Genomic DNA, 16455 nt, shown 5'->3' with positions numbered 1-16455 from the left:
AAACACGCCTCAAGCATCTGAAGAAGTCCTTGCTCAGAACGTCTGTGGTCCCCAAAAATGTGCTGGTGTCATGCAATCGTCATATTTTACTGCTATGAAGCGCAGCTAAAATATTTGAGTATAAAGTGGAAAGTATAGAGATAATGAATGCATGCTCTGTTCTATGCATGTTTTATTCTTGGTCCTCTCACCTTTTAAATATCAAGTGTTGTTTTGTACTGAGAGCTGCCTCTGATGAGATGTACACTCTAACGCTGAACGCAAACTTTGATGTTGTAATCATTGGCTTTGGGGAATGTGTAATTGATGACTTATCTTCCTGTATTATTAATGATTTATCCATTTGAGGACTTGACCTGAGATAACATTTAACACTTACTTGGCCTTACACCTGTATTTTTTTATTGAATGTCTCTGACATTAAAACATTGATCTTGATGATGAAAGTGGGATCACATGAAGGTAGATGACTCCATAAATGATAGATGAAGATATTAAGAAAAATCTCCCTTTACATTGCTTAAAAAAGGTGTTTTGGAACAACTGTAATCTCATTTTACTGCAACAGAAGTGTCAATCCTTCTTAATCATTTTCTGATAAGTGGAATAGATTTCTCTTTTTGCCCTCAGGGTTTTATCAGGGCCGGCCTTGTAAGTTTCATAATCTTCGTCACCCAACTTAACTCTTTTCCTGCATTTATTTAAAAACATCACAGAAGATAATGTATTTAATTATATCTGTCCAGAGAAAATCTATAGAGAAGCAGATACTCCAGAATGATAGATGATGTATTACAATAAAGGGACAAAATTGTATCCTTTAAAGCTCCAGTGAGGAACTCTAAGTACCCCATATCTCTTTACTAACTTTTCACCTTACATGTTTAAGTGATTTCTTCTCAAGCAAAGAATCGTATTCTACTCCCTTTAAGCAGTCAAATAAATAACTTACTGAGAGTCTTTGATGTGGACAATGTGAAAAAGGCTGTTTACCCTGCAGCAGACTTTAAAAACAACAGAAACAGTCCATTTTGTTGCAAATGGTCTTTTTTGTAGATCCCAAAGAGGCACCAGTATTGAGCCTTTTCACTCTGACTGAGGTGTTGCCAATCTATCTTTATCTTTTTTTCACAATAAGTGGGTTTTAGTGGGTTTTTTTCAGCTTTTTAGAAATACGCTTGCTATCCAGAAAAAAAAGCACCTTCTTTACCCTTCAACCTCTTACTCAAGTAGTAAGTTTGAAGTCTAACATTTCATAAAAATACTATAATTCTTAGACTCGTATGTGTTGTACAGAAAGAAGTATGTAATAGAAGAGCTACTCCAACCAATCACCATCATAAAATGTGCACAAGTATTTTAGCCAAGTAGCTGTTAGCAGTCAATGCCCTAAACATTTGCAAAGATATGCATATTCCCCGCTCAGGATGAACCGCAGTGTTGATCTCCAGATATTCGTGGCCAACCATCACTGAGCCAAACAATTTCTCTTTCCAATTTTTTGTTTTATACATGTTGACACATTTTAAAGCTAATAACGCTACAGTCACAGTTTGTTTTGTTTTCTTTGATATTTTGCAAGTCTGCACATTGCGTGTACTTTGAAACGCTTCTTAGTATCACACAGTCTCTCCTCCAATTTTGTTTCAGGACTATAAAGTCTCCTTTCTACTCAGTCTGATCCTTCCCTTTTCTTATTTCTTGTGCCCTTCTAGTTGGATGTTCATTCAAAGCACCACATGGCCTGTATTATGCTGACAAACATGGACCCACCCACCTCCAGTCCAACAGCAAATCACAATGGCCACCTCGAGCCTACTGCTGAACTCCAGGCCAAGCCAGAAATGGATGTCATCTGCCTCACCATCCAGCTTTACTCTCAAGGGAAGGCAGGAGGTGAGGATGGGGCCAATGATTCTGAAAGTGTGCTCATGTTCCCAGCAGGGGAGTACATAGCAGAGGAACTGTGCATCAATGCAGCGAAAGCATGTGGTGAGTAACAAGTCGGTTTCAGTTGTAATGTCTGCCCACACTAAAATGTACTTTATTTGTATAAGGTTTATGGAAGGTTTTTGCATGATGCTTAGAAAAGACACATCAAATCACTAGAAATCAGTGGGAGGGGGGGAACTGCTGTAAATCAAAATGGAGGATGCTGGATAAAAATAGGTCAGTGGCTCAATATAATGCTTTCTTTAAACATTTCTCATTCCATATATGCATTAGAAAGAAACTCTGTTGCATTTTAGCTGATTAAACCATGTTTTCACACTGCTCAGTATCAAATCAAATCATAAACACATGTAGAAGAACACGCCCGTGGAGTATACTCCAGAGCAATGATACTGAATAAACAAGGTTTGTTGTGTTTTTCAGTGTTACAAAGCCTGCTAGATCACTATGGTTACTTACTCCTAACACGTAAGCTGAGCAACAGAGGGTTATGTTCAAACTTGTGGTAAAACTTGTGTAATTCCCTTCCTGATTACAGGCTCTGAGAGTAACATAAACACCAAGTTAACTGAGAAACATCAAATAAAACTTTTATACTGTAATAGACAGAATACTTAAGGTAGCTACTGTCCACTTTACATCACTGCTAAGCCTGTTTTTCACTGCAGCTACAATGCAGACAATCACATTAATTACATTATAGGTCTTTGTCAGAGATACAGCTTAATCATTGGGTCTATTTACCTTGATTTGCTAAAGCTTTAGTGATTTCCATGAATCTGTCATTTCAGTACAGTGTCGTACCTAATTGCGATTCTTTACTATGCTGTTGAGTAGGGATGGGAATCGCATGGTAACTCACTATAGAATAACATATGATACAGTTACAATAACATATGATACAATATAATATGACACGACACCTGATACAGAGCCCAGGATAAAAATCTGGATATGATTCTGCAATAAGTGATAGAATATAGGTCAATCTAAAAAAAAATGGCACATGACGATATCTGAAGAGGTGAAGAAATCCCCTTGACGGATAAAGTTTCGGATTAATGTTATTAGCCCCAGCTAAAGCTCATGTACTTAAAGGGAAATCTGTTTACAGAGGTGTATTATTTCTAAATTGAAAATCAATTTGGATTTAAAATATCCAGACCAGCAAGAAAACAATATTACTAAACTGGAAAAGCAGAAAAAAAATCAGTATCTCCCAATGGTTGGACCTCCTAACACAGCGCATCAATGGAGCAACAATCAGCCCAACAAAACAATCAACTCGAAGAATTGAATGAAACATACTCAATATTTCTCAAGTATGTCTTGTTGCTGGTGAGCTAATGCCACAAATCAAATAAAATCCAGATTAAAACCAAACTATTTAAGACCAAACCCATTGCGTAAGAATTTCCTGAAATGCACTCAAACAAACTCCATCCTCCTATTTACTCTTTTTTTGCTTCTCCCTGTTCAATCTCTATTTTTCCTCTTCTTCTTTTCAATTGAGTTATTATTATTCCTTTTTCTTCATCCCCTTTGGTCTTAGAGTTATTTTACTTATTCATTACTCTTATTATAATATATTGCCATATTACTACTCTTATTGATTGCTAATATTATTATTTTTTTATTTTTTGTTCTCCGTTTATTCATTTTTATTTTTTTTTGGTTCTTTTTTTCCCTCTCTTCTCTTCTGTCTTCTGTCTCTTCACAAGTGTATAAATATGTCCTTCTATATTTTGTAATGTTTGTACTTGTTAGTATGTCTGTATCGACTACATGTATATACACTAATTGGTGAATAAAAAATATATATATATATATATATCAGGGTCAGCGGTGTGACAACAGTAGTATCCCTGTAGAGTACGAGTCCGGATGGTGACATATTGCCCCACTCCTACTGTTGAGATCATGTGCATCAACTTCAACTCCAAAGAACTTTATTTTCCCGTTAAGAACTATATTTGTGTAAAAGCATCAGCGAAAAAAACAACACAAAGCAAGGCAGACATACAACACATGTACACGACATACATGTGCTTTGAAAGGAGGGCAGTCAGTAAGAATAAGTTAGTCTAAAGTTAGTCTTCCTGTAGTTTCATATTCTGTCAAACCAGCTTAGACACAGAGGTAATTAAGGTTGATTAGCTGATCACCTGCACCTGTGCGAGGAGGAGTGTGACCTAAATAAGATCTTTACCTGTATTTAGGCATGTAATGATCTCGAAGAAGGCCAGGGGGCAGCTGCCAGTGACCTGGACCTCACTGAATCCTTTGTTCTTTCCTTTTACAAGAACTTGCTTAAAGGTGACATATTACGCTCTTTTTCATCAAAATATATTGGTCTAAGAGTTCCCCAAAAACATGTCTTAAAAGTTTATTACTCAAAAAACCCTTTGAAATCAGATTTTGTTATGCCTGTAAACCCCTCTTTTTCAGCCCTGCTCAGAACAGGCTGTTTTCTGTATCTGTGCCTTTAAATGAGAATGAGCTCTCTGACCACGCCCCCTCAGGAAGTGGATGTGGCCTCGGCTGTCCAGCACGTTGATCTAATGTTTACATGTTGGCTGAATATACATGGCTGCTCACAGACCCGCGTTACTTCAACCCTCTGAATCTGATCCAGAATCTGATCCTGATGTAGAGGCGCCTGCAGCAGGACCTTTCTGAACGACTGGTCACAGATTTTGTGTTTCTTGTTGTTTTATTTGTCAGTATGTCGACGTGTGTCTTGGAACACAGCTACGAACATGTAGCTATGTGGCTATGCTAACTAGCGCTAGCACTTTTCCATGAAAAATAAAAATCATCCACTAGATCTTCAAATCTGCAGACGTGGGGAGTAAAACCGACCTTTGTGTTTATTAAGACGGCCTACAACTAGCATGCCTCCCTCCGAAGCTCCTTGTTAGCACACATGTGTGCAGGGAATGAAAAACGGAGGAGGGGTTGAGTTGTATTTCATACAGTCTATAGGCTGAACAAGCTCCAAGCTCTGACTTCCGTTACAGACCGGATATTGTTATGACTTATGAAAAACACTGAAAAACTGAAACGGCTCGTTTTAGCACACATTTACAGAAAGGTGGAGAAATCAGAACAGGGGCACAATGGATTTGTTTCATTTTCGGGGGGTTTGTAGACATGCCAGGGAAACATATTTCAGGTAGAGAACCATTAAAAAGTTGATTTTGCATGATATGTCACCTTTAAAGGGATATTTCAGTTTTTTTGAAGTGGGGTTGTATGAGTTATAGTACACTATTGCTCCTGCTAGCGACAATGCGTGCCGGTGAGCTCTTCCCCTTTAATGAGAAAATTCCCAGATGACCGGCCGGCAAGCTAGGCTACAATTCTCTGTGGACGGGGACACATCCTTCACGTAATACCGCTAAAGTTGAGAAAATATGGTCCAGGCACTCGTCACGGTGCAATTGCATGCACTACTAGAAAAATAGCAGCTCTTGACTTTGCCGTCAGACACCCCCTTTGTTTTGGTACTATTTTCAGGCGCACCTCGCAGACCGGTGTTCTTCCGCTGCATGAGCACGGATACACGCCGATCAGCTGTTTGGATCAATAAGCACGTAGCAGGATCAAGTAGCAGTATCGGTCTTTACAGTTAATTAAACTCACTGTTCTGCAAATTTAAAAGATGGTACATACCTGTCTTTATCTCGGCTGTTCAAACAAGAAAACCTCCTGTAAGGCAGGGGACTCTGAATGATGAGTGATGCAGACTGGAGCCGTATGTGAGCAGCTGGTATCCTCTGATTCAGAAAGGTCATGAAGTATTGTTGTCACTAAGTCCCGCTCCTGACAGCAGAAGCTCTCTGGGTTCGTTGACATGGGCTCACAGTTTACACACAGGCCCCACCAGGTAACGTGGGATCTCTCCTGCTCACTAGTTAGCACAGAACTTTCTCCCCTCTCTTCTTCAGTACGTTGGGTCTGCGTCTGGAGTTCTTCCTCTGCAAACTCTGGTTCATAGAGAAATCCTATTGTGTCCACAGTAAACGGCATGTAATCGTCGCTGTCAGAATCACTCATTTTGTAGTTTGTGTTCCTAAAAGTGCAGGCAGATCCAAACAGCTGATCGGCGTGTATCCGTGCTCATGCAGCGGAGGACCACCGGTCTGCGTCCAAAAATCATGCCAAAACAAAGGGGGTTTCTGACGGCAAAGTCAAGAGCTGCAATTTTGTCTAGTAGTGCATGCAATTGCACCGTGATGAGTGCCTGGACCATATTTTCTTAACTTAAGTGAAATTACACTAAAGAGGTGTCCCCGTCTGAGGAAAATTGTAGCCTAGCTTGCCGGCCAGTCATCTGGGAACTTTCTCGTTAAAGATGAAGCGCTCACCGGCACTGATTGTGGCTAGCTGGAGTACTAGTGCAATGTAACTCATACGACCCCACTTAAGAAAAGCTGAAATATCCCTTTAAGGCCATCATAAAGACCTCAAGTCTTCTGGTATCCCTGCATTTGTCTCTGGAGATCATAGACGTGGCCATAAATAGACATTGGTATTAATCAAAAGCACATTTGTTAGTTTAATGCACTCTGCCATGTATGCCAACAGTGGTGGGAAGCTTGGGAAGAAAATGTTTCAGCACACAAAGAAAAGCGATGCCCTTTCATGTGTTGTCATATCTTTACAAAAAATAAAGACACAACCAAAGAATGCCACACAACTCACATGAGAAAATATGTTTCTTATTTTTAGAATAGAATGAACTTGTTGACAAAAAAACCTCTGGAAATATATGTCTATCTCTTCACCAAATAAGGGAACATCTTTTCAGAGGATTAACAGGGTCAGGGGTTTCAGTTTTGTTTTCATTAATTAAATAAATATCATAAACAATAACAAACTGTAATATAGTCAATAATGTCTTTTTATCACCATTCTAATTCCACTTTTATCTAGAGCTTATTTCATTGTTTACTCACTACTTTAATGTATTAACTTTGCATCTGCAGTGAGAGTAAGTAACAGAAAATTGTCCATTATTCCATGGAAAGAAGGTTGTTGTCTTGGACTTCCAAAAAAATGTAAACATTTTAAGAACAAATACTTGTGGAAGTTTCTGCTGTTTTTCTTCTTTCAAGTGTGTTAAGGGAACAGCAGCATCTGTTTTTGTGAACTTTGTAACAGTCAGAAAATACTCTATGCCACCACCACGAAATGAGCTGGAGAACTTGTGTTTAGAGAACTTGGTGTTTATTTCTGTGTCTTTCAAAGGCAAGGCAAGGCAGCTTTATTTGTATAGCGCATTTCATACAGGAGGGCAACTCAATGTGCTTTACATTAAAACATTAAAAGCATTGGAAACATTCAGACAGGCATAAAATAACATAATTAAAATGACAAATATAGTAAAACGGAAAAGAAAAGGAAAATTAGAAAAATATTAAAAATTACCTTAAAATTTTAATTTAGAGTTAAAATGAGCTAAGATAGGAAGACTGTGGCAAATAAAAAAGTCTTAGATTTAAAAGAGGTGAGAGTTGGAGCAGACCTACAGCTTTCAGGGAGTGTGTTCCAGATATGTGGTGCATAATGACTAAACGCTGCTTCACCATGTTTCGTTCTGACTCTCGGGACTGAAAGCAGACCAGTAACTGATGACCTCAGAGGTCGAGGTGGTTCATACAGTAGTAGCAGATCAGCAATGTATTTTGGGCCTAAACCATTCAGTGCTCTATAAACCATCAGCAGGATTTTAAAGTCTATTCTCTGACAGACAGGAAGCCAGTGTAGAGATCTAAGAACTGGAGTGATGTAGTCTACTTTGTTGGTCCTTGTTAGGACTCGAGCAGCAGCATTCTGTATGAGCTGCAGTTGTCTGATGGACTTTTTAGGGAGTCCTGTAAAGACCCCGTTACAGTAGTCTAGTCTGCTAAAGATAAATGCATGGATGAGTTTTTCTGCATCCTGCTGAGACATACACTACCGTTCAAAAGTTTGGGGTCACCCAGACAATTTTGTGTTTTTCATGAAAACTCACACTTTTATTTATCAAATGAGTTACAAAATGAATAGAAAATATGGTCAAGACATTGAGAATGTTAGAAATAATGATTTTTAGTTGAAATAATAATTTTGTCCTTCAAACTTTGCTTTCATCAAAGAATGCTCCCTTTGCAGCAATTACAGCATTGCAGACCTTTGGCATTCTAGCTGTTTATTTGTTGAGGGAATCTGAAGACATTTCACCCCACGCTTCCTGAAGCACCTCCCACAAGTTGGATTGGCTTTATGGACACTTCTTGCGTACCATACGGTGAAGCTGCTCCCACAACAGCTGAATGGGGTTGAGATCTGGTGACTGCGCTGTCCACTCCATTACAGACAGAATACCAGCTTCCTGCTTCTTCCCTAAATAGTTCTTGCATAGTCTGTAAGTGTGCTTTGGGTCATTGTCCTGTTGTAGGAGGAAATTGGCTCCAATCAAGCGCTGTCCACAGGGTATGGCATGGCGTTGCAAAATTGAGTGATAGCCTTTATTATTCAAAATCCCTTTTATCTTGTACAAATCTTCCACTTTACCAGCACCAAAGCAGCCCCAGACCATCACATGACCTCCACCATGCTGAACAGATTGCGTCAGGGACTCTTCCAGCATCTTTTCACTTGTTCTGCATCTCACTAATCTTCTTCTGTGTGATCCAAACACCTGAAACTTTGATTCGTCTGTCCATAACACTTTTTTTCAATCTTCCTCTGTCCAATGTCTGTGTTCTTTTGCCCATATTAATCTTTTCCTTTTATTGGCCAGTCTCAGATATGGCCTTTTCTTTGCCACTCTGCCTAGAAGGCCAGCATCCCGGAGTCGCCTCTTCACTGTAGACGTTGACACTGGCGTTTTGCGGGTACCATTTAATGAAGCTGCCAGTTCAGGACCTGTGAGGCGTCTATTTCTCAAACTAGAGACTCTACTGTACGTGTCTTCTTGTTCAGTTGTACACCGGGGCCTCCCACTTCTCTTTCTACTCTGGTTAGAGCCTGTTTGTGCTGTTCTCTGAAGGGAGTAGTACACATCGTTGTAGAAAATGTTCAGTTTCTTGGAAATTTCTCGCATGAAATAGCCTTCATTTCTAAGAACAAGAATAGACTGTCGAGTTTCATATGAAAGTTCTCTTTTTCTGGCCATTTTGAGAGTATAATCGAACCCAAAAATGTGATGTTCCAGATACTCAACTAGCTCAAAGAAAGGCCAGTTTTACAGATTCTCTAACAAGCAAAACCATTTTCAGCTGTGCTAACGTAACTGCACAAGGGTTTTCAAGATGTTTCTAATCATCCATTAGCTTTCTAACGTGATTAGCAAACACAATGTACCATTAGAATACTGGAGTGATGGTTGCTGGAAATGAGTCTCTATACACCTTTGTAGATATTCCATTAAAAACCAGACGTTTGCAGCTAGAATAGTCATTTACCACATTAACAATGTATAGAGTGTATTTCTGATTAATTTAATGTTATCTTCATTGAAAAAAACAGTGCTTTTCTTTCAAAAATAGGGACATTTCTAAGTGACCCCAAACTTTTGAACGGTAGTGTAAGTCCTTTAATCCTTGATATACTCTTAAAGTGATAGTAGGCTGACTTTGTAATTGTCTTAATGTGGCTGCTGAAATTAAGGTCTGAGTCTAAGACTACACCAAGGTTTCTGGCTTGGTTTGAACATTTAATCTGTGCAGATTGGAGCTGAGCAGTAACCTTTAACCTTTCTTCCTTGGCTCCAAAAACAATCATTTCAGTTTTTTCTTTGTTTAACTGAAGAAAGTTCTGGCTCGTCCAGTCATTGATTTGTTATGTGCATTTACTCAGCATTTGTATGGGACTATAATCCCCTGGTGATATGGTGATGTAAATGTGTGTGTCATCTGCATAGCTATGGTATTTTATTTTGTTGTTTCTTATTATCTGACCTAAGGGGAGCATGTAGATGTTGAATAGCAGAGGCCCCAGAATGGATCCCTGAGGTACTCCACACACAATTTTCATCCGCTCAGATGTGTATTTACCTATAGACACAAAATAGTCCCGGTCATTTAAATAGGACTTAAGCCAATTTAGTACTGCACCAGAGTCCCACCCAGTTTTCAAGTCTGTCCAGTAGTATCTTGTGGTCAACTGTGTCAAAAGCAGCACAAAGATCAAGTGATACCAAAAGTTCCAGTTTCAACCCTCAGCCGAGATAGAGCTTTTGTGTCCTCGATGCAATCTGAAAGGATTCTTACAGGCTTTAAAGACTTTTAAATAATCGATAATATATCCTAACCCGTTCACTCACCTTTCTTGGAAGTAAAATTCTGTTTGTGTGTCAGCATTAAGACGAGAGTTATCTTTAGTAGAACAGTGTGTTGAAGAAACTGACATGCTTTGCTGTCGAAAATGTTAATTTCTCTGCTAATTTAGCAATTAACAAAGAGTACAGAGTTCGGTCTGACTTGATGTATTCTATTTATACCAAACTGACATCAGGAAACTTTCAACTGTGGCTTCTCTGTGCTTCAGCCCTATCTCTCAAAACCATGCTCTCTTACTTCATTCTCTCTTAAGCCGATAAAATAAACCCCTCTCTCCGTCTGCTTTATCTTCTGCTTTCTCTGAACCCCTTTTTCAACTTCCTTTCTTCTCGTGTGTTTGTTACGTCTGTAGTCACTTCATCCTCTGTTGATTTGACATCAGTCAGATAAAAAGCATTGGAGAGAGCTTTTTAATCGCTTTGTTACTTGGTTAATAGTATAACCATTTACGGCCATGAATACTGACGTGTGCAGCATTTCATCAGCGACGTAAATGGTCAACTTAAGCTGTACAGGCCACTTATGAAAAAAAATCTCACCTCCTGTGGTTTTTAAATAAAGAAACTCACTCTCCATACATTGTTTATGTATAACTAGTACACTTAAATTTCACTTCTGCTGTTGTGGTTGAGCGCACTTCCTCTTATACACCCTCACACACTTGCCTGACACTAGTGAGTGCTTCCTGCCATGTGATGCCATTTGCTATCTTCCAATGACCATCTGGGCCTGACTGATGTAACTTTTTGAATGTTATTAATTCTCCCTTTATTAAAAGGCTCTGTTTTCATGATTACCTTAATTTTGAGATGGACCTCCTCCCATTGTATAAGTGAAGCCAAAATATCCCATGTGACGGACACTGAAGTATTGGCTGGTGATGTTTTCAACTAGAGTTGGCATAGTAACCGCTGCGACAAGGACTATAGCCTCTGTGTATGGGGCGCAGTAACTGCAATGTTGACATCTCGTCTTCTCTGCTAACCATGACTTATTTTCTAACAAATCATCAAATATCTTTTAGGTGGGAAGTCTACAGCAAACTAGTTGGTTTGACTCAGACTCTCACAGTTATGGAACGTTCAGTGACTCCTGTTTTAGTGTTTGTTATGTTTTCAAAAAGACTGACACTTTCAAGTTGTAATTTTGAATGCTTGTTACTAGGGCTAGGCCATAATTTATCAGGATTAAATTTTTCTCGATATGAATATGGCAAATGTTCAATACAAATTTGATATAAATGCGAAAGCCAATCATGTAGCAGGATGAGAGGTAGGCGGGACTTAAGACTGATTTATACTTCTGCGTCTCCCCTACGCAGCAGGGGCTGATGTGGACATGAGCACCGGATACTTGTGCGTCGATGTGTCCGTGTCACGCAGCAATTCTCCACCGAAACACTTGAGGGCAGTGTGGTCTCTCTGATAGCTGGTTGGCTGCTTCCTGCCCCGCTACGACCTCTGTTTACTTTTCCACAGAGATTCAGAGCGTGTTATGTTAATCTACAGCTGATACATGTTGCTGTTTATCATACAGACATGATTTCATGAAGAATAGAGAGGAAGAGATTAAATACACGGCCGATGGGCGGGGATTCCAGAAGTGCTGTAAATGCGGGAAATACCATGCTGCCAAGCGGACCAATCACAGGGCTTGCGGTCCGCATCTATTCTACGTGTAATTACATTTTGGAGGAGGGGCACGTCAGCTACGTGCGTTGGCCTCTGCGTAGGTACAGGAGCTATGCAGACCTTCTGCATAGGCTACGCCGTCGATTCGATGCAGAAGTATAGATCAGCCTTTAAAGACGTTCAGAGCGGAATGTAAACACAGCTGAAAGGAGCAAGAGCGAGACTGAAGAAAACTCAAAACCTACCAGCTCAAAGCCTGTAGTAGTGACACTGTGCTGACTCTGAGTTAACTTTTAACAGAGACAGAGACAACTTCTGCTGTGCTTTTCTAACACGTTTAATGTCCGCCCCGACCATCGTGAATAACCGTGATGCATTCACTGCACTGTGGGAGACAACATCACTCTGCCCATAACCCTTAGTAATCTTAAAGGGGAACGCACAACTCAAAATAATACTCTGCTAATTTGATACACAGTACAAAATTTCATATGAATTTGTTGTAGATTTAAATCAAATTATGCAAAAAAACCTTGACCTGAGAAAAATAATAATAATAATACAAACTAAAACTTCACAAAAAATTCATCTTACACAAAAGACCTGCTCCCTGTTAGCACAGACAGAAATTATGGATTCATGAAACTTATCAGAAAACTAAATCTTGGAGGAATATTTATTGACTTTTTTTTGTCCTCATTCAGCTCCCTCCTCTCAGAGCTTAGTTGACATGTCATTAAACATAAACAATGCTAATGTCACAACTTCTAACACTTCTGCTTATCACTTTAAATTAACACTCATCACTACAGCTTATGGTTTGAGCTTCTGTTGCCTGGCTTGGAGGACAGGCTCTTCTTTCACTCTTCGCTATCAGATATGGTTGGGGCCCACCAGCTACTCGTGCTGCTCTCACATCTGTGCTCGGTAACTGCCATTATTACCAGACTCTCAAGACAACTTTGAGACAGAAACCATTACACTTTTCTACGTATTGATGTGATATGTATGTGATTAGGTTGCCTCTGCCGTCACTTTTGCTGTTGATAATTAATTACCGTTGTTAGGGGCCAATCAGAATGAAGTATTAAACACAGATGGGAAGATGGGAACAATATCAGAAGAGTTTGGATGATGAGTAAAATGTAAATAAAACCAGATTTTGATGGTTCGTAAATCATTTGGACATGAAAAATGTTTTTGTTTGATGAAAAATTATGCTCATTTTAAACTATTGCAAGCAACATGTTTGAAAACTATTCGGACAGACATGTTTACCATTGTGTTGCATCACCTCTTCTTTAAGCAACACTGTAAATGGAACGGACCTGAGGAGACCAGTTTCTGGAGTTTTGAGAGCGAAATGTTGCCCCTTTCTTTTTCTTGTTCATCAGTTTGGGGTCTTCTTTGTCCTTATTTTAGTTTTCATGCGCCAAATGTTTGTGTTGCAGGCCAGTTGAGTACCTGGACACTCCTACAACAGAGCCACGCTGTTATAACACATGTATAACATGGTTTGGCATGTTAAAATATACAAGGTCTTTCCTGAAAAAGACGTTGTCTTGATGGAAGCATGTGATGCTCCAAAACTTCTTTATAACATTTATATATTAATGGTGCCTTCCTAGATGTGTAAGCCAGGGGAACTTATGCATCCCCACACTGTTACGGATGCTGGCTATTGAACTGTGCACTAGTTACAAGCCGGGTAGTCCCTGTCCTCTTAAGAGGAGAAGATGCGACGTCCATGATTCCCAAAAAGAAAGTCAAATTTTGATTCTTCAGACCATAGGACCATTTCCCACTTCACCTCAGTCTAACTTGGGAGCTGTGAATGTTTTGACATCACTGTTGGGGAAGTGTTATGTTGTTAATGCTGTCTACGATTTTCTGGCTGAAAGTGTAATATGACTGTAATGATGCTCTAGAGTAGTTTTAACAAAAAATGGAAGCATTCTCTTCCAGGTTTTTGAAGTTTTTTTGGATCCATAAGTCAGAGTTAAATTTTAGTAACTTGGATGTGTCCTTGTTCCACAATAAAACTGTCCGTGTCGATAGTAAACTATGATTGTTTTTTTCTGTCTTTACAGGGATTGCACCCGTGTACCTCGGCTTGTTTGGCCTGATGAATGAGAGCGACCAAATATGGTTCCCTCCGAATCACATCTTTAAACTAGACCAACCAGCCAGCGAGAAGCTGCTCTTCAGAATCAGGTCAATAGTCTTTCTCATTTCCTCATTTCAGGCTTTTCATGTTGTTATTTGAAGCTACAGATTATGTTTCTTACTCTAAACTATCTGGTCTCCTTTTCTGCACAGATACTATTTTCCAGGCTGGTACAACAATAGCAATTCTTTGTATGCCCACCGCTGTGGTTTGGCCAAAGGGAGGGAAAGCCCTGTGATGGATGATTGTGTCATGGCTTACCAATTTTTTCAGGTAAGTCCCTTTGTTTTGCACCTCATAATCAAGACTTTTCTTTATTCTTTGCTGAGCTTTTTTTATTTAAAACAAACTAGAGCACATTATCAGTCTGGATGACTTGTAGATTTCCACACACTGTAGCAAATCTGCACCCTTAAAAGTCTACTTCCTACTGTGCTTTTTGTAATATAATGATAAGTACAGATGTTGGGTGGTGGGGAATAAAGGACGCTTGCTTTTCTTCTCTCTGTGACTGTCTGCTAGTCTGCCTGTTGTTCTGCTGTGTAAGTTGAAAACAGGATGTGGGGTCTTAAGAGTGTTTAAAAAGAACAAATGAGTAAGAAGGGTAGGTCTGCGCTTCAGTTTATGAAAATGACTGTGTGTGTAAGTTTTAATTGTTTCTGGTTTTCTACTCTCCCACATGCTTATGTGAACTTGACAAATGATGCTCTGTGACATGCTCGGTTTTATCTCTGCTGCCACATTGACACCATGTGTGATGAGTATAAACAGACTTAACTGGTTGTTATTACAAGAAGGCCAAACATCACAAGGACACAAGGCAGTTAATTAATGAAATATTGATTCAAGTTTTCACTTTAAACTCTTTTTCGCTACAAAAAAATATTCAGATAGCAAAAATATTTCATTATCTTTGTGGTTAAAGTTAATTTGGCTGAAAAGGGTGTTCATCTCAAACTTATAACCTAAAATGGTTGTAAAAATATGCCAAATGCATATCTTCCTTGTTTCTCCAAACTTGTGGTAATATTTATCCTCACACTCTACATTCACAGCCATGTTTGGGCATGAGCAATCACACAGTCTTCCTCTTGGGAAGAAATAGAGCATCTTTTAGTACCCCTCGCCCATTCCATTTTAAATTTTTTTTGGCTTCTCCAGTGGCGCAGTGACTTCCTGAATGGCTGGATTAAAATCCCAGTGAGCCACGAGGCCCAGGAGGAGTGTCTGGGCATAGCAGTGCTGGACATGATGAGGCTCGCCAAAGAGAGCGGACAGTCACCTTTGAACATCTGCAGTGACACCAGGTAGGATGCACTCACTTATGCACTGGTTTTACATATTTTGAATTGAAACAATCGGTGAGGTTAGTATCGATGATGCTCTACTGTTTGAATACTAGGTCTAAACCTACCACTAGTTGGTGTTACTAGTGTTAGTCAGTGTTTGGGACTATAGCAATCATATTACTTATTCAAGGCCCCATTAGAGGATTTGATTCTTGTAGTGGTAATGATGAAAACAATTTGGTCTCACTCTCTGCACCCTGGCTCATATAAAGGACGTAATGTGTAAAACACGTCACACCTAGATTGTTTGAGACATTGTTCTCAAACAAACCCTCGACCTGGATCGTTTAGACATATGTGAATGCAGCAATCGCACTCTGAAGCCGAAGAAAACAAGCAAGCTAAGATAGCCAAGAAGAGGTGGCCTCATTTTGCCTCAAATTAAACCTGGAGCAGTTTGTTTGAGTGAGAACATAACAACCCAGCAACCAGAACAAAAAGCTACTTGACTCATAACACTGTTTTAACAGCTGGTTAAGTTCAGATAATTCTGATGCTAAGCTATTCTGGCACTTCTCCCCTTAAAGCCTCTCTTGTGTGCTGTATCACAAGTTTGTAAACGTCTGTATTTTTGTGAGAGGCGTCTGACAATATGTTCAATATATATATGTTCAGACTTCCTTGCCGCTCCAAGTTGACCCACAAGTCATTTTTGTAGGTTAACTGCCTAACATTGGTTATTGTCTTGATGTGCTGTAAATGGTGACCCTGTCAACTGGCGACTTTCAGTTGAATGCATCTCTCGCAAATGCCTGTAGTTCTTAAAGATTAAAGAGTTATTAAAGACCTTTCTGAGGACTATATTTTGACATTATATTAAAAAGATAAACCAAGATGCATTCATGAGAACTGTTTCCATGTTTTAACAGCTGTTGTATCCACGTCATTCGGTTGAAAGTCGAAAGATTAAAGGGTCACTTTTTAAAGTAAATCATTTTATCACCAAGTAAAAATATTTGTCATTCCCTAGAATATTTGTTCCCAATCAAAGGACTTTGAACCCTTTTTATCTAGATGGTTTGGAT

The 16455-nt window shown here is 39.3% G+C and overlaps 1 protein-coding gene across 1 annotated transcript in view; it reads left to right on the top strand.

Annotated features, from left to right (window-relative positions):
• LOC117831091 (tyrosine-protein kinase JAK2-like) overlaps window positions 1-16455 on the top strand; it is a 42719-nt gene that overhangs the window by 11630 nt on the left and 14634 nt on the right. The window contains exons 2-5 of the mRNA XM_034709592.1: window positions 1716-1992; window positions 14005-14128; window positions 14234-14354; window positions 15243-15388. Coding sequence (XP_034565483.1) covers window positions 1740-1992; window positions 14005-14128; window positions 14234-14354; window positions 15243-15388 — 644 coding nt within the window. The 5' untranslated portion in view covers window positions 1716-1739. The remainder of the gene's footprint in view (window positions 1-1715; window positions 1993-14004; window positions 14129-14233; window positions 14355-15242; window positions 15389-16455) is intronic.

This window comes from Notolabrus celidotus, chromosome 19, assembly GCF_009762535.1.
Source record: "Notolabrus celidotus isolate fNotCel1 chromosome 19, fNotCel1.pri, whole genome shotgun sequence".
NCBI classification, from domain to species: Eukaryota; Metazoa; Chordata; class Actinopteri; order Labriformes; family Labridae; genus Notolabrus; species Notolabrus celidotus.
This window is presented reverse-complemented; position numbering and strand designations above follow the sequence as displayed.